This window comes from Argiope bruennichi, chromosome 8 (genome assembly GCF_947563725.1).
Source record: "Argiope bruennichi chromosome 8, qqArgBrue1.1, whole genome shotgun sequence".
Classification (NCBI taxonomy): domain Eukaryota; kingdom Metazoa; phylum Arthropoda; class Arachnida; order Araneae; family Araneidae; genus Argiope; species Argiope bruennichi.
Genome location: NC_079158.1, coordinates 56,322,846 through 56,347,602, shown reverse-complemented (window position 1 = coordinate 56,347,602; position 24,757 = coordinate 56,322,846). Strand labels below are relative to the sequence as shown.

The 24,757-nt window shown below is 28.5% G+C and overlaps 1 protein-coding gene across 3 annotated transcripts in view; it reads left to right on the top strand.

Moving 5' to 3' along the window:
* The window catches only part of LOC129981172 (nostrin-like), a 110,898-nt gene that overhangs the window by 79,943 nt on the left and 6,198 nt on the right, over window positions 1–24,757 (top strand). For all 3 annotated transcript variants that reach the window (XM_056091890.1, XM_056091888.1, XM_056091889.1), the window contains 6 exons: window positions 7,922–8,002; window positions 8,099–8,161; window positions 10,274–10,355; window positions 21,458–21,631; window positions 23,072–23,296; window positions 24,345–24,464. In XM_056091890.1, coding sequence (XP_055947865.1) covers window positions 7,935–8,002; window positions 8,099–8,161; window positions 10,274–10,355; window positions 21,458–21,631; window positions 23,072–23,296; window positions 24,345–24,464 — 732 coding nt within the window. In that variant the 5' untranslated portion in view covers window positions 7,922–7,934. The remainder of the gene's footprint in view (window positions 1–7,921; window positions 8,003–8,098; window positions 8,162–10,273; window positions 10,356–21,457; window positions 21,632–23,071; window positions 23,297–24,344; window positions 24,465–24,757) is intronic.

The following is a 24,757-nucleotide window of genomic DNA, read 5'->3' as shown; positions in this document are numbered from 1 at the left end:
AGAGGATATTGCATCTTTATTGCAAAAAATAAATTATTGCTGGTAAATGTTTAGTTTTAATTATTTGACGTTTCCAAGAAAACTGGTCATAATCGTAAAGTTACGAATCTTCAATCAATCAACTTATAATATTTGAATGAATGGACTTCATTCAGAATGAACTTAATTTTTATCTGTCTTCAACCTAATTTATATTTTTCTTAAAATTATCTTTATGTTATTTTTCTAAATACTCAATTGAAACTATGTTCTGAAAATGTTTTGAGGCGAGTTGTGAATTTATCTGTCAGATGATAATAAATTTTTGAATTTATGACGTCAATGAAAAAAATCGTTTGACTAGAGATCTTAATGTTTAGTAGAGGTCATTTAAAACCAGTGACGAATTTTTGCTAATTATTTTATGTGTTGATGAATTGTATGAAAATCAAACATTGTGGCATCAATTTTTTTTATAATTTTGTGGCAGTATACATTTTTTTTTATCTTAATGAAAAATATTATACATTACAATTTATCATAGTAAAATAAAAATTTGCATTAATTTAAATAACTCGATTTCAAAAGCGAATGAATCAATTCTTTATGAATTGAATCAACATTTTATAATGAATCAGCTGTTTAGATACATCTAAAGTGTTAGTTAATTATTTTTTCACTAAAAATTTTTTTCAAAAAATGTCATTTTCAGAAATATATTTTTTAATTTGAAAGACAAATGTTAAATTAACTTTTTCTAATGTGTTTCTATTGTGTAAGTTTAAATAATCCGATAAATACTTCCAAAACTGAAATAATTCCTTATATGGAATTTTTATTTATTTCCATCTTCCTTGGGGAGAGTTTATAATACTGATTTCCTTCGATTTCACAGAATCTTCATTCCAAATCGCACTAAATACTGATTGTCTTTACTTAGTTTTTATGTGAGAAAGTTTCCGAAATGATTCGAAACATTTTCAGAATCGTTTAAGAAAGAAAAAATATTCCAAAAAATAAAGAAAATTAAAAAAAAAAAAATCCAAATTGAAAAAATTTGTACGATTTAGTTTAGAATTCTTTTCCCACAATTTGCTACAGAAGTTTGAAGTTTTTTTCTGCGTACTTTTTATTGAACTTTGAGTAATGCATCGCTTAGATAAGCGCTTAGGTAAGTATAAAAGTATAAGTAAGTGCTAGTCATAAAAGTTGTAATTATTTAATTGTTTATGAAATATTTTTTTATACTGTTCATCGGCTGGCTGCTAATAGGAAACATTTACTGAAATGTATATAGTAAAACTTTGTAACTCACAGAATCTGAATATGCATAATTTTTCAGTTCTTAGTTCCATATGGATGGTTTTTTATTAAAGTTACAGTAGTGTAAATAATTTTTTTCAAAAGAAATAAAATTGTAACTACTACACAAATACAATTCAAGAGCTTCTCCAAAATGAAAACATAGTATTTTTTCCACAAATAATGCAGTATTTTTCGCGATGCATTAATTTCTAGAAAACAAAGAAAATGTGACTTACACCATTATAACTTTAAACCGTCCATGTAAATTTTCGCTCCCTGGACGCATGCTCAATGAAATGATGACGTAACATTCTTTCATTGTGACGAAGAAGGTGTCATTTAGATGATGCACTATCTGGGAAAGACCACCAATATAGTTCATTTTTTACTACTTCCTGTTCTTATGCGTCATAAAGATGCAGCCGTTCTGCAAAAGGTTTAAAAACAGACGTTTTTAAATCATAGGATTGATTAAATTATTATGTTATTAAAAAGGAACATTTATAGGCTGTTTTTTTTTTATTTATTAACACTACTTTTTTAAATATTAAGAAGTAACTTATTTCTGTAATTTCTCTGAGGCTCTTGAATTAAATATCTTTGAATTAAAAAAGTATTTTGTATTAAAAATGTTTTCGTTTACTTTTAATTTATTATTTTTATATAGCTTTTCAAACGAAATGACAAATTCATTTTACAATTTCTAAAATTTCATAATAAATATCTGTTAAGTTTTTAACGAATTCTTAACTATAAGTAACTTTTTATTGTAAACATAATCAGATTTTAAGTTTCTAAAAATGAAATAATATAGAAAAACTAAATAAATTATATATAACATTTATCGTTATATTGGAAGTTTTTCGTTGAATCCCATTTTCTAAAGTTGAGAACATAAAATTTGTACATATTAAAGAATACGATAATAATTACTAATAACAATTAATTAATAATACAATAATAGTTATTGATATAATAATAATATACAACTGAAACTACGAAAATATTTTTTTTATTTACGTTTAGTTTAGTTATATTAATGTCCCGTTTTAAGGCAACACTAGGACTATTTTGGGACGGAACGCGTAATTTTGAGCCGCGGTCAGATGTCGTGGGCGACACCTGGGCTGGCATCCCCCCCCTCCACATCACACCACACTAACAGGAGGGGCGTTTGGACGGATTTAACGTGCACCAGGCTCGCTTATCCGCCGGTTCTTCGGTGAAATCGGCTCTCGGACCTGAACCCGGGCTTCTTTATATGCGTATCATTTATCTTAGAAAAGCAAGCATTGCTGGGATTTTCAAAACTGAGAACTGATCATTGCGCCTTTTTTCTCCCACACTTTCTACTTTTAATTATTGTAGCAATCATCGAAATACTTTTTTTTAAACTCCGAATAATAAAATAAATAAATATGAAATAGGGGGTAAGAATTTCAATATCTTTTGCAAAATGGTTGCAGCTATGCACTCTTGAGATTATTAATATTTGTATTTTGCGAGAATTTTTTAAAATTTCGATTTTTAAAAATTAAATTAAATTTTTTTAATATAAACTTTTTATTATAATTGCAATAAAATAAAATAAATTGATTGATTCAAATATGGATACCATCTTGGTAAGGAGAAACAATAGAAAATCGGCATGTGCTGATTAATCTGAGAAATACGGTCACCATAATCGCGGATTTTCCAAATTATGTACATGCATCACTAAAGGTAGGTACTCTATATCACTTATTCATATAACATTCATATATTATTTTTACTTAAAAGATTTAAATGAATTTTAAAAATGACTATAAAATGGCATTCCTTTATAGTATGTTTTATGGCACATATATTCTTGGTATCCATGATGAGACATGCATTTTTTATTCTTATTTATATGCCATAAAATTTTAAAAGTTTGAGAATTCCTTCTTTAATCAATTCATGCTTAATTGATTTACTTCAGTGCATAGCATCAATTACTTTTTAAATGCATTTCTACTTTTGCAGAAGTGAAAAGATAATAACAGAGGACAACATGCAATTTAATGTTATATGAATTATTTGGGCATGAAATTTAGATGCCATTTGAACCAACTCCATTTCAAATAGTACTTTTTATTATTATAAAACAACAATGCTTTAAAAATTAGACCTTTATTAGATTTGCTGACTACATGTATTAACAGTTGTTTAATTTTATTGCCTAACCATGTGTAGGCAATAAAGTCAGTAACGAACTCATTATTAATTGTTATTATTTTATTTTTGATAGTAATCAGTTGAATCACAAATCTTAGATCTAAAAGCATCACTCTTTTGTCGGCCTTTTGAGTCTATATATGGTAATTAATAAAACTACAGCTAGGAGATGAATCTTTCATTCGAGTATCCATTAACGCCCGCGCAAATACCATTAGCGTAAAAGGCTCCGAAAATGATCTTGAATTAGAGCGAATTTAGATGTTTTTCTAAGAACTAGAGAAAATCCGTTTTTCTTGAAGACAAAGACTTCTTTTTCCTTGTTAGAGTTCTTTTGAGAGATGAACCCCAAAAGGGAATCAAGTGTGTGTGTATGTGGGGGGGGGGGATCGTCCCGTGCTTGACCTAGTTTCTTTTTACAGTAAAGTGATTTCTAAATTTTTTCAAGTCCATTGTTAGAAGAAACACTGTTATCAAAATCACAACTGAAACGGAAAAGCCTCATTTCAAATTACAGCCTTTTAATGGGGCATAAAAACTTGTTCTTGAGTATATTCGGTAACATTAGCAAGATTTTACTTATAAACAATTTGGCGAGAATCTCAGTTTTTCCTTAAAAAAATCGAATCAGAAATAATGTTTTTGTATTATTTTATGCGTTTTTTTTAAAGTCACTAAATTTGTTGGGATTATGCTAGTTTTTAACTTCATATTAATAAGATAAGAGCTCATAAGAGTTCATTAAGAGTTCATATTAATAAGATATCCTGAAATTTCTAAGTTTGTTAGTTACTAACTATAATAAAGGTTAAACTATTTTCTTTATTTTTAAAATAGATATAAAAATATTTTATATTAAATATGTTAATACTCAAAACCTCTTATCATTTAAAACTTAACTTAATAAATTAAAAATGAAAATGGCAATGACATGACTTAATCAAAATCTCATACTTTTCGAAAAATTAGATAGAACAATTTATTTCTCATTTTAGTTTTAGTGGTAATTGCTTCAAAAGTTATATTGTTCTTAAACTTTTCATTGAACTTAGAATACACACGAACCGTGTACGTCACTTTAAAAATCTTTGGTGAAAAAAATGGAAGAGAATTATATTAATTTATTTTGTCAAGACCAAATTGTGATTTAAGAAATTTCGAAAATTCACAGCACATATTTAAGAATTATTGCTTCGTTAGTTTTCGAAATGCTTTATTCGGATTTCATTGATAAAAATATAGCAATTTTGTTGGTGATTCATCTGGATCCTTTTTACGATACTTGCCATAGATCTACGGTTTAAACAATGGAGAGTAAATCAAAGCTGTAAATTTCACTTCCAGTAACTTTCATAAGTAACTTGAAATAAGTAAATGGCTATTTTAGTTGCCATAAACTACTTCAGCTCTCCTCTCTTTTAGCATTCCCTTTTGTTGCCGAACCATTAGGAACGTTGTCAGCATTTGAAATGAGTAAACTTTGAAACCAAACTATATAAATCAAACAAATTTGTTAGTTGAATTTGCATTGGAAGTCCAATATTCTTTAAGTATATTTGAAAATAATGTTGAAAATTTTATTTCGTGAATTTTGCAAGACATAGTCGTTGTTCGAAGTTTTTAGCTGTGTGATATTTCGAACGAAAAATATATGGAATACATTATATGCCTAGCTTTTCGCTTTTCAAAGAATTAAAAGTTGGTTACCAAATAGTGAAGTCAATTTTGTCTTAAAAGCAATAACAAAACTCTTTTCTTAAAGAATGACGTCATTCCATACGTTCGACTTGTGTATATGATAATAAAATCTTTCGTTTTATTGATGTGCTGTTTCACTGGTGAAAACTCTGATGCATTTGTATATTTTGTAATTTTTAGTGTGGTTATTTGTATAGACTGAGATGTTATCTATAAATAGCTTGATACATCCAGACTACAAAAATAATTTCAAACGAGATACAGAACAAACCGTTGGGTCTAGAATTACCTAATCTAGCACGTAATTATTTCTTAAGTAAAAGTGCTCTTTAAGAAAGGGCTTTTCAAAATTTTGATTAGATTTTTAATTAAAAATGAATCGAGGATTTAGCGTTTTTCATCAATAATTTTAGAGTTAAAGCACAAAAACTGTTTTTCGCTATTTTGGAATCCAAAGTAAGTAAATAAAGCTATTCAGTGATATCAGTTTTATTTTCCACAACTTTTTTTTCTTGTTTTAATACATTTTTAATAATATTTTTCAGTACATTTTACAAGTTTTTGTTACTGCATTTTAACACAAGGACATTTTGGTGATATTTAATACAATCTTATATGCATATTATAGCTGTTATTATTAAATTAAAAAAATGATCGTAAGAAAAAAGAATCAATCCTAAAATATTTTCAAATTTCGATATCGAGGACTATAATTTCGAATCTCCTTTATTTTTTGATGATAGTGCAATTTTACATGTCTAAAAGTTTACATTTTCTTGGACCAATTTTTGTCCTTGTTTGGTTTGAAATTTGTGCAGTGGTAAATTATTATATGAATATCATTGCAGCTCAACTATATTGCGAAGTAATATTTTTCTGTTACTGAGAAACTAAGAAAATATTCTTAGATAGATTTTATGAGGAAAACAGAGATATTGTTTGCCAACGGATTCTAAAACTCTTCGCGCTTTTGCACATGCGTTCGGATGAGTTTAATTCGGCAAAAAAAGAGGTGAGATTGGTTTGGTTATATTAACGTCCCGTTTGAAGCAACACTAGGGCTATTTTGGGACGGACCTCGTCATTTTGAACCGCGGTCAGATGACGAGGACGACACCTGAGCTGGCACCCCCCTATCCACACCACACCACACCTGCGTGAGGACGTTTGGTCATGACGGATTTAACGTGCAACAGACCCCCTTACACGACGGTTCTTCGGTGGAATCGGGTCACGAACCTGAAACCCTTCGGTTCCGAAGCCGAGACCTTACCACCAGGCCACCGCGGCCCTCTAAAAGAGGTGAGAGGAAAGGATGATGAGTTTATATTTAACAATAAAGTAAATCCAGGAAATGCGCACATCCTTCCCTTTGTCACCCCTTAATGAGATAGAATCGTTGAAACGTGGTCGTCTCAGGATACTGAAAACAACAGTAGTATATATTATGTGGCATAATCATCATAAATATTATAACTTGTATAATGTGTATTGCTGTTTAAAAGAAGAAAGTTATTAACTGATAAACAATAAATTTTAAATAGAAAATATTAGACTGATTTATTTTAGAAAAAAAAAAAAAAAAAAAAATACGAACCATTAAAATATTTTGTCTTCAAATGCGAACAAAAAAAATCTTTTGAATAACAATTTTTAATAGAAACTATTAAACTATTAAAAACTACTAAACTAGAAAGTATTAAACATTAAACTATTTCCTTATTCAGAGAAAAAAAATCTAACCATTTTAATTTCTTTTAATTTTTAAGGTATCCGATTCGTTTGAAAACATGTCCGCGTTCTTTTTGTGTGTGTGGTTTCAAAAAATATTTACGTTTCTGCTTCCAGTGATATCTTTATTTTCTCTATGTTAGTTGGAAGCCAAGTTATAGCAAACTATTATTGACATACAAATGATGATTATTTATAAGTATTTAAAAACTTTAAATGCATTTTCTGAAAAATGAGTTTTTTTCATAATCTTAATATACTAGTATCGTCAAATCTCAAAAAAATAATCAAAATATCTTAATGAAATTTATAATTAATGCTCCTTATGTTATGCAGAATTTAATGAATTATGGATTTGTGATTGTTTAATGTAAATGTTGTCGAAAAAAATTCCAAAATTTCGTAGATAATTTTATATATTACACACAAAAAATTGATTCTTGAATATAATTTTTAGATTATAGTTAGTTACACTCTAGGATATGTTACGCATGTAACGTTCGAAAGAAGAATGACAAACTGAAAAAAGTTTTTACTCCAGAACAATTTTTGTTTTTATAAATAGATGCTAAAATTTACATCAAAACATGCTTTTTCTTCAAAAGCTGCATGTATATATATATATAAATATTTTCACATTTATTCATTATTTTATTCTTATATTAAAGAAAATATCATATAAACATTAAAATATTTGTTTATCTGTTTTTTCAAATCCTCTCCAAACCTAGTCAGAAACATTAAAAGAACTAATGAATGTTTAAAATCGAGTAAAAGTGCAAAGAAATTTAAATATTTTTTAGGAATCGACTTCATTTAGACAAGCTATTATATCCATACTACATTCACTTCCAAGAAAGAGTTGGTACATTTTGTCCTTACTTTCAGGGTAATAATAATCTTCCACTTTTCAGGCTTACCATTGTAATTTGAATATATTATCCATTGTTCATTTTATGGTGTCTGTCTTATTTTTATATGACATCGCTTGTTCTTCTAATATCTTTTTCAGGTCTGAATTAGAAATGACGTACGCGAAAGGCTTGTCAAAGCTCGCTGCAAAAATCAACAAAGCAGCTAGATTGGCACTAGGGTAAGATTACTAACCGTTTTATTTTGAAGCCAATCTCAGAGCGATTTTATTTTTTAAAATTCTTTTAATTAATTTTCTATGAAATTCTTTCTCCAGGACTACCCAGCACGCGTGGCAGGAAGTTGCCCTTCAAATGGAAAATGAAGCTGATACCCACAGGTGTGAAGACAATGTTCGAATGATTGCATTTCATAAAACATTTCCTTTATTTCATTTTAATGTGATTTGGAATAGTAACCTAAATACTTTTTAGCATTTTTTTTCTTTTTTTCTCCATGAACTGAATGAGTTGTTTCTTCTCGCCAGTACTTGAAACTTCCCTTAACTATTTTACTAAATAACTTTAAAGGTTTAACCTGATTGTAATTTAAATTTCTGTAGCAATAAACTTATGCTACAGAATATAAACTGCTGTAGCATATAAAGTTATCCTAATGCTTACTATTATTCGAAACAGTCTGCTATATTACATTATTTTTAGTTTATCTGTCATTACTTAAATTCTTGAAATTATATTCTAGTTTTACTGCGATGAAATCGGGTCTGAAATGACACTATATGACATTGTCAGCATAAGAGCAGATAGAAAAAGGCTCTATTAATTAATTATGAAAAATGTTTTCTTTTGGTGAAAAATTGTGCTTTTTTAAGAAAGACATTTATATAGATAAATTTAAAAAGTAAAAATATTAAATATAAATACATAGGTATAAAAAAAAAAACGAAGCGAAAAGTGAGTTTTTTTTTCCCCCCACCTGTTTCATGTTTAGCTAGTTGTAAAACTGACAACTAATTTGTATGTGGGATTTTAATGAATTTAATCATAACTCACTACTCACGTTGATTTGTAATCTTAAATAGAAATAATTTATCTTATATTAAAGGAAAATATATTTACTGATTTAAAAAAATGCAATAAATTCAGATTTATTTGAAGTTCGTGTAGAATGAGCATTGCTTCTAAGATTCTTTACATTTTTTTCCCCTTTTAAACATAAGCATCTGGCTACTGATATCCAAAAACTTAAAACGAATAGTCGCACCTCATCATTTCGATCTATCGTCAATTGACGGAGACGGAACTAGAGCTGACATTCCCTCTTTAAACTTCCATATCACACCAGTAGAGGGTCATTTGATACCTTGTGCACCCTTTTTATTAGAATGATGTTCTGACTTTGAATTTCTAATCCTAAAGCCATTGATCTTCTCCTATCAGACATTATAACCCCAAAATGAATAGACCAAGGATGGAACATACTGCAGCCCACAGATCAATTGCGGCACAATTGTGAATTCTGTACGGTCCCCTTCGCAGATTTTAAAATAAAAATAGCTAAATTTTATAGCTACTACAAGTGATAAAATTATGAAATGATGTATTTATAGCAAAATACAACTTTTCAAAATGGAGTCATAGCGTTATAATCACATTAATATTAAAAAGTTAAATCTTTTATTGAGTTCTATAATAAATAATACTGACCGCCAAAGATTTTTGCGAGTCCACATCTAATAAAACATTTGCATATATCTGGAGTTGACGAATCAGTTCATATGGCGTGAAATTTCTTATACTTGAGCATATTTTGCTGTACACAGAGCTGTACTGCATTTAGAGTTCATACACATTTTATATAAATGTATTAGAAAGCTCTTAGATAATTTTCTTAAAATGCAATGCCTCACATTCTTATTTTTTTCTTATAAATTTTAGAAGTTTGAGCATTTAATTCATATTTTGAATGAATATTTGCATAATTATATTTAAATTATATTTAATAATCTTGGATGTGTCTAAAAGGACCAATAAAATAAAATCATATATGAGTTTTTATAAGGGCACTAAGTTTTCGTTTCAGATTTATCTGGTAGATATCATGAAAAATGTTTTGTTTTTTATTTTCGCAAGAAATTTGGTCTAGATTGGATTTAAACTGATATATATTTATATTTCTGTTAAATTGATTTCATCGTTTGTTTTAGAAACTCAGGAGAAATCATTAATATAAAAAATTGAGTTTTTTTCATCGCATTGAAATAACCAAAGGTTCGTTTTGCCGCGTCGAGTACTTGAACATTTCAAAAATATTTATGCTTATAAATGTAGTATTTATGTTTAAAATGTTATGTTATTCAGTTTATGTATTTATTTTATATTTTTTGTTTTATTTTTTATATATTTATATATGTTTGAAACATTTGCTTAGTTTTTTTTCTATATATCATTTGCATTTTATTAACGAAAAATTTTTAATGCTTTTTTTATAGGTGTTTGTCAAGTAGTTTAGAAGATGACGTAGTCAAGCCAATAAAAGTCCTATTGGATTGCCAACATAAACAAAGGAAAATTGTATGTATATACCTATATCTCCCATATACAAATTTTATTTCGTATTTTTATGAAATATTATTTTTTAAAGAACTTCTATTACATGCAGTTTTTTTGCAAAGAGATATTCAGAAGTTCAGAACAATTATAAAAACGAATAAACGAACTCTTTCCTGCTAACGAAAATAAAACTAATATAAAAATGTAGTACTTTTTGTAAGAAAAAAAGAAAATGATATCGGATTTTTTTATGAAAGTAGAACTTATTGATTGCATAGATTTCTATTTAACGCCATCACTTGAATCTGAAGGAATGAATATAAAAATGTAGTGCTTTTTTCCGGAAAAAAAGAAAACGATATCAGATTTTTTCGCGAAACTAGAACATATTAATTGCGTAGTTTCCTATTTAAAATCGTCACTTGATTCTGAAATTATCAGAGCTATTCTTTACCTCACATAAAACAATGGTCGGTGGAGTAACAATACAAGCATATTTGTTTCACGTGCTCAAATGTCAGCCGAGGAATCTCACTTCTGGCTGTGTTAAGCACCATTTTTTAATATTATGACAGAACATAAGTAGTAGAAACGTTGTTTAATGCCGTGAAAAAATGTTGTTCCGCTTCTGACAACAAAGCTTTTGAATAGAACTTCTCCGACCATTGTTTTATTTTATAAAAAAGGACAACTCCATCAACTGTAGAATTATCTAATACCCGAAATGGTAAATGTATATTGCCAACTACCTGATATATTCATTGATGTAACGGATTAAAATACTTGCATGTCTAATATTTTTATTGTAAAAATTAACTTTACATAAAATATTATAATGCACAGAATCTTTTTATCGTTTGAAAAGTTTTTTTGGCTAAAATGAAATTATTAATTGAATAAAAAAGATACCGATTATCAAGTTATTAATATTTATTCACAACTATTGAAATGAAAGAAGATATTAAGGAATGTTTTTAAACAATTAATTAAAATTTTCATTAATAAAAAAGCCGTAAAAATAAACAAACAACATAAATTGCGAATCGGCTGCATTAATATTTTTAAATACCCTTAACATAAAGCCAATAAAAGTGTTGCCAAAAATGTATGCATATAAAACGATAACATTCGTAATTTAGAAATAGCTCTTATTACTTAATGTCGAATGGCAACAATCAAACATAAACAAAGCCTCGTTCGAATTTCAGACTCTATTATTGAACATTTTTATAGCTGCATTTAATTCAGCACTTCATCAGCTAATTAATGAATATGTAAGATATTATTAGGATATTCTTGAAAGAACTCACCAGCTGACTATAAACTCCATTCAGTTGAAGAAGAGAGAGAGAGAGAGAAAAAGAAATCAAGAAATAGGTGTCTTATAAAAAGTTTATTTAAACGCGGAAATAGAATTATCCATCAATAGATGGATAAATACTATGACTTACTCAAAGAAATTCATAACCATACCTTTACAAACTGTCATTGACTTTTACATTATTTTAAAAATTAAAAAAAAACTGCCATTTTAGTGATATTAGTTTTATTTATGTACAGATTTTTCTTTATTTTTAATATTTTTTAATGTCATACACAATCTATAACTATGAAAAGTTAAAGTTAAATTTTACTGCTTTATGCAGCATGTAAAACGAGGCTTTACCAGTGATCCTTTAAACAAAGTTGGAAATCCAGATTTCGATTTATTTGCCCATAATTACGCTATTTGAACAAAACACAGAGCATGGCGATCGAGAACATCTGCAACTAGTGACTTTTAATGTTATGATGAAATTCGAACTCATCTATCATAAAATTCAATCACGCGCTTTTGTTAGATATGAATTCCGAAAGTGGATTTTCACTTCCGCTTTTATTTCGTAGTCTATATGCTTTTAGATTTTCAATCATATTATTCAGTAGCAGATTTGAAAATCGTCGGCGCTTTTACGCATGCGTCAGGATTCGTTTATTTAATCAAAATAGGGGTGAAAGAAAAGATTAAAAAGAGGAAATGTTTAAATTTAACTACAAAGAAAACTCGGAGAATTCATGGACTTAGAAAATGAAAAAATTGCGCATAACTCGTTATATTGTGGGAAAAAGATTCTAATTCACAATAAAATACTTTAGAACCATTTTTATTTACTGCAAGAGGCTTAAACATTAAATCGTGGTGAATAAATGGAAGATTTATGTTTTAACATTTAATGATTCACTTTTTTACAAAATAATGATAATTTTTAGATTAAAACACTTTTTTTTTATTTGTTATTGAATTTTGATAACATTTTGAAATTAACTACATTAAATAATTTCTGTCACATTTAGTGATATTATATAAAATATGCTTTGCGTCATTCTCAAAAGCGTTTTTACCGCTTCAACTAACCATATAAACAATAAATAAGCCATTTTGCTTTAAAATAAAATAGTACAATCAGAAAAAGCACGACACTCACATATACATAGGAAAGAAAACTGAAGATAAAAGAAGAGCGAAGATTTCCGGAAATGTGTGCATCCTTTCGCGTCTTACTCCTTCGCGAGGTAGAATTGTCGGAAAGTTGTAATTTCAGGATACTGAAACAAACAGTAATTTGTAGCAATTTTGAATCAACTGAATTCATTTTTTTCTAAACGTATTAAATAACAAAGCGTTTTTTTTTTTTTGAAAAAAATAAAGTTCTATACTAATGGTTTAACTAGTGGTTAAAGTAGCTCTAGACTTCTGAATCTCTCTGCATTTGCAACCAAAGTAAAGCTTCCTAAATAAAGCAACGAATAGATTTTCATTTATTGCAAAGTAACAAACCCATTTATCAGCTCCTGTGGATTCTTCTGTCAGTCATTTGATATAAAAATTTATTGCCATTGAAAGCTATTAGGAATGATTCCATAAAAGGTGAAATTTCAGTTTATTGGGCAAAGTTTATTGCTTTAAAATAATGCCATCCTCTTGAATTGCATTTTTTTTCAAACTTTGACACACGTTATTAAATCGTATCTCTTTATGGTCTTTTTTTAGTGAATTTTCTTGTATTGCACTAGCAGACTGAAAGCGATGTCGATGAACTAGTAGTTTTATAAATTTCTCCGAAGTCGTTTCTAATGATAGCAGAAATCAGTTGAAATCTTATTTTTTCATTTTTTAAATAATAATTCGATGGTAACTAAAATGTGTTTAGGAGATGCATTATTACTCTCCCGTATATATGGAGAAAGTATAGTAATCTTCAAAAAATTAGAATTCGAGATTTTGACAAACGTTTCCACGTGATCCACGTTTCAGACCTCCTCCTTGAGTTCAAAAAACACATTTTTGGAAAATTTCTGTCTATATAGACAAAGATAACTAAGAAAAAACGCTTTGAGCTAGATGGATGAAATTTGGTTTACGATCTTAACACCAAATTTGCAGATTTCTATCAAATATTAGTAAAATCCGTTCAGAGGAAGTCTGTCTGTCCATATGTTTGCATATAAGTTAACATGATAATTACAAAGCGAAGTAAGCCAGATTGATAAAATTCGGTATTTACATTTAATATCTATAGTGTAGATATATCAAATTTTGAGCAAAATCCAATGTAGGTTTGGTCGTCTGTTGGTTTGTAATTTCAGAAATATATAAACGCAATAGCTTAAAAACGCAATGAATTAAATACATTAAATTTGATAAAGGATTTTGTGACTACAAGTGTAGCTTTGCCTCAATTTTTTTTTTTTAATTGATTGGGAAAACATGTTTAACCCTTTCTAGGGCAGTGGGAAGTATGCTTCCCACCATATTTATCAATCTTTGTATGAAATTATGTAGGTTGGCATAAGTTCTGATAATTTTTTTTAGAAAAACAGAAACTTGGATGCTTCAGTTCTTTATCTCACACAAAATAATGTGTCTTGATTTGTTACTTAATTAATAATTAACCAAATTAATTAATGAATCAAATTAAATTTATCTAATAAGCTAAATGTATCCCTTTTCTTATTCTAATTTCAAGCCTAAAAATATTTTAACATAAATGACTAGAAAAAAAAAGACCCTTTAAAGGGTTAAAACACAAATTCGATTTTCGGATCCTCTTAACCGCATGCTTGGGCTTAATCGCCGAATACTTCGGCAAAGATGACACGATAGATTCAATGAAAATTCTAAATTCACGCCAAAAGTTAATATTTCGTAACTATTTTACGCCAGTGTCATGCAAGGCGTTCTCTGGTGTAACATCGTTATTAGAGAGTACCCGAAAAAGTTTTGGAGTGGCCTCTCCCACTGATTATGGTATAAAATCCGCCAATTATATCATTGAATTATAAAAGTTTTATATAAATTCCTTCTCAAAAACTCTTTATTTATTTTTTTATTATCCGTTTGACAAGTTATTAATAATTTATTAATATAACTGAAGCAAATTTTCTTTTAAGAAAGGTTATAAAGCTATTAAACTACACATCCACTACTCTTACCTGCCCCATTTGTTGTTTAACAATTACAGTCACAATTTCCTCAGTCTCTCTGGTTTATGGTCACGTATAGATTTATTTTCAAAAGTTCAAAAGTCCTCTTCAAAATGTAGAATCTCACTCTCTGAATGTTTGTTATTCTAAAAAAACTAAGTTTGTTATTCCAAATACGTGTCACCACACTTTTTACTTGTTAGAATGCTTTGAATGCGATAGAAACATTGTTATTTTTCCTGTAAAAGAGTTCGACGAGTAGAGATCTGGTAAAGTTGTCATAACAATTAAAATGGTAGTTTAACCAAAAAAATACTTTATGAGCAGTTATGTTGGCAAAACATTTCAAATTGATGCAAATTAATAGCACCGCAGCATCATTTCCTCCCTATCGATCAAAATATGAACTACTTTTTTTCTCTTCAGAAATTGAAATTGTATATTCAGGAGAGTATCTATATAAAATTTATTAGTGATACAATTGTAGTTTTTGCACAGGAGGTGCCTAAATAGTTTCTGTTTAAATTTGGACATCCCGTACATTGTGCATTGTATAGGAGGAAAAAAGAAATTAACGTTCCAACACAGTGTGAAACAACGTACATTAAACATCATATGCCGGCACAATTACGTTTCTTATATGATGACTGGCATTTTGTGAATATATTTCATTATTATTATACAGTCGTGTGTGCATATGTGTGTGTGCGCGCGCACGCTCTTTATTTTCATGTGTAGATGCAATTATTATTTTCTTTTTCCAGTCAGTGAAACCAGATTTTTGAAGTTCCAAATTTTTAATTTCCTAATTGTAGATTTAATTAACTATTTCATAATTCAAATGGTTCTAAATTTGAAAATAATAATTCTATGAATATTTTTAATTGTTATATTATCATTGAAGAACATCAAAATAAGTTTCTTAAACAAGAAAATACTTATAACTACAGACAGTAGAAAATTTTGTGGTTTATTGAAATTAGTTATATTACTGTGGACAAAAAACGCAAATAATTGCGAATTTTATTTAATAACATGTGAATTTTATTTCCAGATTAATATTTTAAATGAATATAAACAATTTCAGACTTTTTTTTGTATGTGTCAGGGAAAGCGGATGCTGCCATTAAATCCCATTAATTATTTATCTATACTTATAATAAAGCTCAATGTGTGTGTGTGTGTGTTGGCGCTCTACAGGCCAGACCGTTCGACCAACAGCTACGAAATTTGAAACGTGTATACCTTGGAGGCCGGGAATGTGCACCTCGGGGTTATTTTTTCGAATTTTTAATTAAAATTTTATTTATTTAAAAAAATAAGCGAAATTTTAGCGTGTTTCTGCTATAACTTCCGAAAATATTACCGCAGAAAAAAGATTTTTACATCAAGTTAAAGATCAAAAATTTATCTTTTAAATGATACCAATGTTTTAACCTTAAAATTAAATTTCTATTTTTAATCAATTTTTAAATAAATAATTTAACTATATTTTTCAACAATTTTTTTCGTACAAAATAAAAATAAAATTTAAGCTGCACGAGCACGTTTCGCATTCATGGGGAAAAAATCAGCTTTTTTCAAAGTGTTGCCATCACATTGATTAAAGCTCCATTTAAAAATAAATTAAATCTGTTTGGAAATGAAATCTGAAAAAATATGATTTTCGTCACGTGTCTGTAGGAAATGAAACAAATATAAAATATTATTTTTTTTCTAAAAAATAAATTCAAGAAAAATTATTTTATGATCTTTTACACTATCTGTATTATTAATCCAATAAATCAGTTTTATTTTAAGGCAAGTTTTGTTTAATATGAACAGGATATCCATTCAAATCAGGGCCACACTGCTAATTTGTAAACCTTTAGTAATAGACACAGATCTTCTAAAATGGTCTAAATGGAAAATGATTATATTTTATGTAACTTGATCCAATAAATACTCTAATATGTAACGAATTTTTGATTTTACATAAAGCTTCTGCTGTGGAAATCACGTTTAACAAAATGTTCTTGAAACACTAATATTTTAAATAAAGAATTAATTTCCAATCAACAAAATCAATCACTTAAGCTGACTGATTTATAAAAATTTGAATATCACTATTCAAAAAAAAAAAAAAAAAAAGAAAAAAAAAAAAAAGATAATTTTAGATTTTTCATCGATTGTTTTAAAAAAAATACGCCAATCAGCGCGCAGGTTTCTCAAGATTAATTGGCCTAAGATTATGAAAATGTTGAGTTTTTCTAAATTTTTAACATTCAAAACTTCATAAATCAGTCTTAGTTAATCGTGGAAAATAGAAACATTCATTCATTTATTTAAAATTTGGTGTGTCCAGAATATTTCTCAGAATATGATACCTTACTGCATAAAATTTAGACTTCATAATTTTTGAAATATATTTATAGGCCGGAACAAAATATTATTATTGATTTCATTTCAATCCTTTTGAAAGCAAAACTAAAAACTGAATTTTATGCTGAATATGAGAAATTTTTGTTGAATTATTCATTGAGATATTACGCAAATTATGAAAAATATTTTGTAGTTCACATAAGATTTAAATACCGAACGATTCTGTTTGCAGTACTCATATTCAATAATAATAATAATAAATAAATAGCAAAATATATATAGTAAATTGAACGAAACGATCTAAACAACAGTATAAATTTGGTATGACTATCAAAATTTGAAGATTAAAAATGTTTTATTTGAGAAGCTATTAAGAGACAAGTTACTTAAAATATTAAATTGAAAATTGTAGCGAGCGGTAATACTGGTGAACCGGCTGGTCGCCAAAGGCGGCTAGTTTAATAATAAATTAGCTCTGTGCCCAATCTACTTTTAGAGATATTCTTGTATAACAGGAGAAATGCTAGAACGTCCGAAAAATTCCGAAAAGTATTTCATTACATTCGGAATATTTTATTACAGAAGAATAAGAACAAAAACTTTTATTTGGCATTTCCTTTTTTTTAAAAAAAAAAATTACAGCTAGTCACTTTGTTACTACAGAACTAAGCTATATAAACAGGAATTATTGTGACTGGCTGTTATGACCATTAACTAGCCAACTTTTGCGTAAGAAAACAACGCTTCAAACTGTTGGCAAAAGACTAGAAATCTTTTTTAAATTTCCAGGTTATTGTCATATTTTATTTAGATCGTCATTATCCATAGTGAGTTTTCTTCTAATTTCATCGAGTTCGATACATTTTGCTACGTAGTGCTGAACCGAGCATATTTCCCACATCTGTTGTCTTGCATCCGTCCGAATCTGTAGTAAGGTATTTCTCTCAAAGTAACTACCTACATTATTGTACCCGGTACAACTGTATGCTGTACAAATGTACATTTTTGCCGTCGTTCATACAAATATATGAATCTGATTACAAACTTCCTTTTGCCATTGCTGCGGTTTCTTTATCACTTCTCGATGCCTTTTTCCAAACTTGAGAATCATTACCACCTAACCAAACTCTCTATTTCTGTCTAAATATAATGTTTTAATAGGCAGTTTGGCATGTGAAATGGCGCATTATTGTTATAAAGCAACTGTGATGTGATCTTCCTAAGATCTAACATTAGCGTCTCACTTAATCATGCAGATGTTTAATTCATCCATTTCTGCTGCCTTTGCAATAGTTATTTTCAAATGTCACTTTCATTTCTTTTCTTTTTTCTTCTTCTGAAAAATGGTAATTAATTCATCCGATGTGCATAGCACTGACCGTCCTGATATCTCATTATCCTCGATACTCTTTCGGCCTTATTTGAACAGTCGAAGATACTCGTAAACTTTTATTTGATTTATTGCTGCTTCATCGTGAGTTGATTTAAATATTTGAAAAATATCATCTAACGATTTTCCTAACAACGCGCATAATTTTTCATTTGAAATTTTTTCGAAATTTAACAACTTTTTCCAGTGATTTGAAATTTTAAACGTATGAAACCATAAAGTAAGCGCACACATAAATGTATTTGAATATGGTAAAATCTGTTCTGATCAGACAGTCGCATTATAGCTTCCGCTTTTTTTAAATTACAGCCAGTCATCCCGTCACCATAGAACTTAGTCCTATAAACAGGGATTATTGTGACTGGATGTTATGCTTATTATCTGTCCAACTTTTGCATAAGAAAACAACGACCAACAAAAATTCAAAGTTCAATTATGCATAGTTTATATTTGGACTATATTAAAACAGTTTTGAAACTTACCGAACGTATTAAGCGCATTATCTAAATTATAATATTACAAGAGAAGCCAATGATATCTTTTGGCATATTGCCAAGCAATGAACCATTTGGCTGTTGCTAATGTCACAGCGTTGCTTAAGTAAAAACGATCGATCGTTCATTGGAAAAGAAAATACGTTTTTACGTTTCTCATTTATACGTTTCTCATTTATACGTCATTTCAATATAGTAGTAATTTATTCATAAACATTGTCATAATAAAGTACTTCAATAAAGTAACAAAAATTGAAAATATCTCATTACACGTCATTTTAAATACTGCTGAAGAAGACAGGAATGGAAACTCTTGAGAACATGATATTCTTTTCGTGGAATACGTGAATTGTGAGTGATAAGGAATCATAATTTCTTAATTATTCACAATTAATAAATTAATAGAAAGTAAATTATCTACAGCTAATGTAAGCGATAATAACAAACGAAAAATTAGGAGAAATTTTATCACTTACATTTTAATAGGCTATTAACTCCATTCAAACATTTAGAACTTATTTTGTTTGACAAAACAGTACCAACGAATCATTCAAGAATTTAATTTGATCCATCGTGCTAAATCTAATATTGAAGGACAATTAGCATGTCAAATCGAATGAAAGATATTTTTTGACTAAATATTTACCCAGATGCGCATAAATTATATGAAATAAGAAATGTTTAATTTGCACTCAAGAAATACAATAAAGAAAATGTCTATTCTTACTTTTATGTTAAATGTTAAAATTTAATTATTTATTTCAATATTATGTTGTAACAATCTAGTAATATTTAAAAAAATTTCAGAATTTTTATTTTTAAAAGAATATAACATTACATTTGTAATAACTTAAGTTGTGATTAAAATTTCGAGTATGCATATTTTCATTTATACGTTGTTTTTGAAACACATATACTACATTTCAACTTTAACATTTACACTTTTCATATATGCGACAGAATTCAGCAATTTAATTATAATAGTGGTTATAATTCATTCAGCAAAGTCTGGTAACACATCTAGATCTACATCTACTGTCTAATGACAGAAAATATTTATTTTTTCTTGCATAATGCAAAATATGTTTAATTTTAAAACAATTTTCATATTTTTAAACAAATATACTTGTGTCTCTTAACTAAAAATATCGATTTAACATTTTTTTTATTACTTTTAAGCTACTGAAATAAAAATTATTTATTTCAGTAGCGACCATAATAACCATATGCTTCACAACCATATGCAATAGAAATGACATTTCTGTCTTTACTGATATTTAGACTCAGTTTGTTTTTCTACTTGTGCATATAAGCAACTTGTATGGAAGCATCTACTTGAGCATATTACTCTCATTTGGGGGTGGGGGTGGGTGGGATTGTATTGATCAAAGGTTGAAACAATTCATTGTAATTTTCATTTTATATAATTTATTCTGTAATTGTTATATTTTTCTGTTCACCATGACGTAATTTTGTATTGTTGCTGTTTGCGTCTGTCAATAGTTTATTATTTTATATTATTAATTACTACACATACATTTTTTTAATAAATGATCTAATTAAATATATTCAACACTAACTAAATCCTCAAGGGGTTAAAGCATGGAAAGTTGAAGAACATGAATTGGCAGGAAAAGTTTACGGGCTCTCTCCTCTGAACAGACAAACAAAACACAAGAATGGCCTGTTTCCTTTAAAAGTCCTCCAGGTAGCCGACTACCATCACATTTGGAAGCTAAGGCAGACTTCAGGTGTTTATTTTTCAGTTTTCAAACATCATATGAATAAATCTTAATATATAGCATAGTATTTCATAAATCTCTCGGAGATAAGAACACAAACTGACTACTTGGACCCGCCGGAAGACACACGGAAAAACTAGAATGAACTGCAACAGCAACACTGGCGGGAATTGTGGTGGAGTCCTAAGGGACAACACCGGACAAGGTACAACCCTTCCCTAAGGAAGTACGTCCCGTCATCGCCAGACCCCCACCTTTTCGCACCACAAAGGTGGCGAGAACTAAGTACCGTAACGGAAGCTTCTCATCCTCAATTACGAGGTGCCCCCCCCCCACACACACGTAGGATCTCAGAAATAACATATTGGAACCACCTAAAATATTATGTGAAATGAAGGTCTATTTCGCAAGTAATGGAGCATCCGATCTTGCAATTCGCGGCACCCTACCTTCGGTTCCTTTTCTACCGAAATTCTTTAGAACTTAATCTTTACGAATTGAATTTTATGGCTGATGTTAATTTATATTGTAAATGATTCATTTGAAATTGAATAAAGACACGAACATTCGTTCCCATTATATCACTTAGTTTTAAATTCATGAATAGCTATTTTATATGGTGTTAAAGTATCTTTTATCTGGAACTTCTAATTTCTTTCAACTTTTCTGTAGCTGGAAAATACTGTGGACAAAGTCTACAAATCTCTCAATGACAGGCGAAATGAGGAGCTGAAAGCTAAGAAGATCAGCTATGCGTGCGCCCGCGAGAATGAAAGAATGCAAGAGCAGGCTCTTGATTGCAAACTCAACAAAGGCAAGCTCCTCACAGAAAAGGACATTCACAAAGTGAGCATTACAGTGTAGTGGTAATTAGTTCTAATTAGTTGGAAACCTGTAAATATTTTCTCACGCCATTATTATACTAGTCCATTTTTGCTATACTTACACCTAATTAAGATCTAGGTTAGGCTTAGTTCTAATGAAAAAAGATCCATAATTCTCGTTCGAATATAGTTTAATTAATCAGAAATTGTATATTTTATCAAATTACTATCGTTCCATTTATGCTATGCATAGTCCTAATTACTAGATGGCACGTTGTTCTAACCAATGTAGTGTTAATTCCAGTTGATGCATGGTTCTAATTAGCTTGGAATACTATGTTTCATTACTTTCTTACATTCCATCTTTAAATAGAGCTAGTAGTTTCAAGTTTATTACACTTTTTAAAATAAAACTGATAATAAAAACTGATTTGACATTGAAAACTTATAAGTAATGAAATATCCTTTTATGGTTGGAGAAGATATAATTGCATTGATTGTTTCAAAAGACTGAATTTTAATTTAATTATTTACCATATTTTCAAAGCCTCTAGAACCATCTTAATTGTATAATTTACTCAGTTAAAATTTTTTAAACGTAGAAAAATATTTCTGTTTATATGATTTAATATTTTCTTTTAGCTCTTTCAACAACTAGCTGGCTCATTCAAATAAATCTAATTTGAATGACAATAATTACAGAGTTATTTAATTATAACAAATAAATGAATAGAAAAAAATTAAATATTGCTGGCATTTTTTATTGAAAATAAAAACTAAAATTATATATATATATATATATATTTTACTAAAGTGTTCAAATTTATGAACTAAATAACGTTTTAAAATGATTTTGCTATGTCTTGAATTGCATTTGTATCCTTAGTGTGACTCTGGAACTTAGCACACTCCAATAAAACCATAAAAGTAGTCTTCATTTTTTTTTGGCAGAAAAATATTTTTAAACTCTTTTTTTTTTGTCATGTACTTTTGGATTAAACGAATTATTAACAAAAGCATAAATGTATACAAATAGGGAGTTATAAAGTATGAATTTGGGCTTTCTTCAGCTTTTTATCTATACATTCTCTTTTCATAAATCTTCTGAAACCTATATAGGATATATATCCAAATTATATTTGAATAGTTCTGCTTTACCTTAATACAGCGAAAAGGTTAAATTTTTTACTCTCAAGCTATTTACAGAAATGAATTTCTAAAGTATGTCTGTGATGTTTCAATTGGTAATTTTGATAGAGATAAGTTTTTGCCTCTTTTCACATTCAGCTGACCAATTATAAATGAAGTCTTTATATCATGTTGAGAAATGAGATGAAGCCATGGTAGCATACAAGCATAGACATGAAATTATCTATTATAATTCAATCTATCTAGCGAACGAGCATATCATTAAGAATAATAGATAACTAATTAAGACTACTAATACCGTTTCCATTTTCAGTTGGAAGCTAAAAAGCGAAAAGCAGAAGAATTACTGACGAGAGCCGACATCGATTACTACAATTCCTGTATAAAAGCTGAGAGGACGAGGCAAGATTGGGAGACGTCCGTGTACAGAGCTAACCTCGCCTTCCAACAACTGGAGGAAGAACGTCTCAACAGCATGCACGATTTTGTACAGAAATATACAAACCACTACAGCCAAATGGGACCTGCCTTAACACAAGTTCGTTCTTCACTTTTCACATCAAACTGCTCCTTTGTTTTTAAAGTGAAAAATGCATGTACTTTCTTGATATTTATTCAAATTTTCTGTTTATTACTCAGTAATATTAGATTTTTTTTTTATTGTCTTTAGATAATAAACTGTTATTTTTATGTCGCGGGAATTTTCAAAGCTTTAAATATTTCTTGTTCAGATTTGGAATTAGAAATTTGCAGTGAGGTAAAATTACTTTTTTTTTTTTTTTTTTTGTACTTCTTGGTGTTTGCAGTATGCCTGATTTAGATAAAATACGTAATGGAAAGAATCCAGGAGCAAATTTCGGAATCCTATTAATTTATGTTTCATAGATTATGCTTTAAAATATTAATATGGCCTAAGGAAACAAATAAAATTGCATGTAAAGGATAAACGTATCACAATGTTCAAACTAAAACGAAGAATTATCACAAAGAGGACAAAAGATGCTTGCTGCATTTTCACAAGATGCAATTATTAATCCAAAGTTCTCCAGTGGACTTTTAGGCCTAGTATCCAAGATTATTTTTTAAATGTTTTAAAAGATTTTCTAAAACATGGGATAATAGTACCTTTTTTTTATTTTTGTAAATGTTAATCTTTTTGTACTATTTAAAAATTTTCAAAGGATATACTTTTCGATTTTTTTTTCTTTGCCAAATAATATAAGACAGATATAGAAACATTATTCGCTAAATGCATGTTAATCCTTTTTCTTTGTTTGAATAATATCCATATGAAGACTGTCTTTAGCATCTCAATAAACATTACAAAAACAAACCAATGGTTTGCAATAAAAACAATTAATTAAAGGCCTAATTTTACCAACAAATAATGCTTAATCGAAAATTCTAAAAGTAATTTTACATAGCATATAGCATTACAAAGCATATTATGTTGATTAGTCGTAAATAAAAAAAATGATCTAAAAAATTATGAATTATCGTTTTTATTTTTAATTCTAATTAACTAATTAGCAAAACATTTAATTCTTATTTAGGAATATATAGAAATGCATTATTTTTCTTTTCAGTGTTCAGAGAGACTAAAAATTACAGTGAATTCAGTAGATGTTTCTGCCGACATACAGAAGCTTATTGAAACAAGAGGAACTGGGCAAAACGTACCAGAACAATTCTTACCGGATTTTTATGTAAGAATTTGAACGTATCTTATTCAAATTTAATTAATTATTTCAAATGTATATACTTGAATCTATATAAATAATTTGAAATATTAATTGTGTATGATTGCTGCAATTTTTGTAATTATATAATATTATTATAACTGATTATAACTTCATAAATATTTTTTATTTTACATCATTATATTTATATCATTATTTTATTTTATAACATCTTTATTAGCATTACTGTTTTGAAGAACTCAATTTTTCCAAGGCGCTCTGAACTGCGTTTTTAAAAAGAATCTTTATTAAGACTTGTG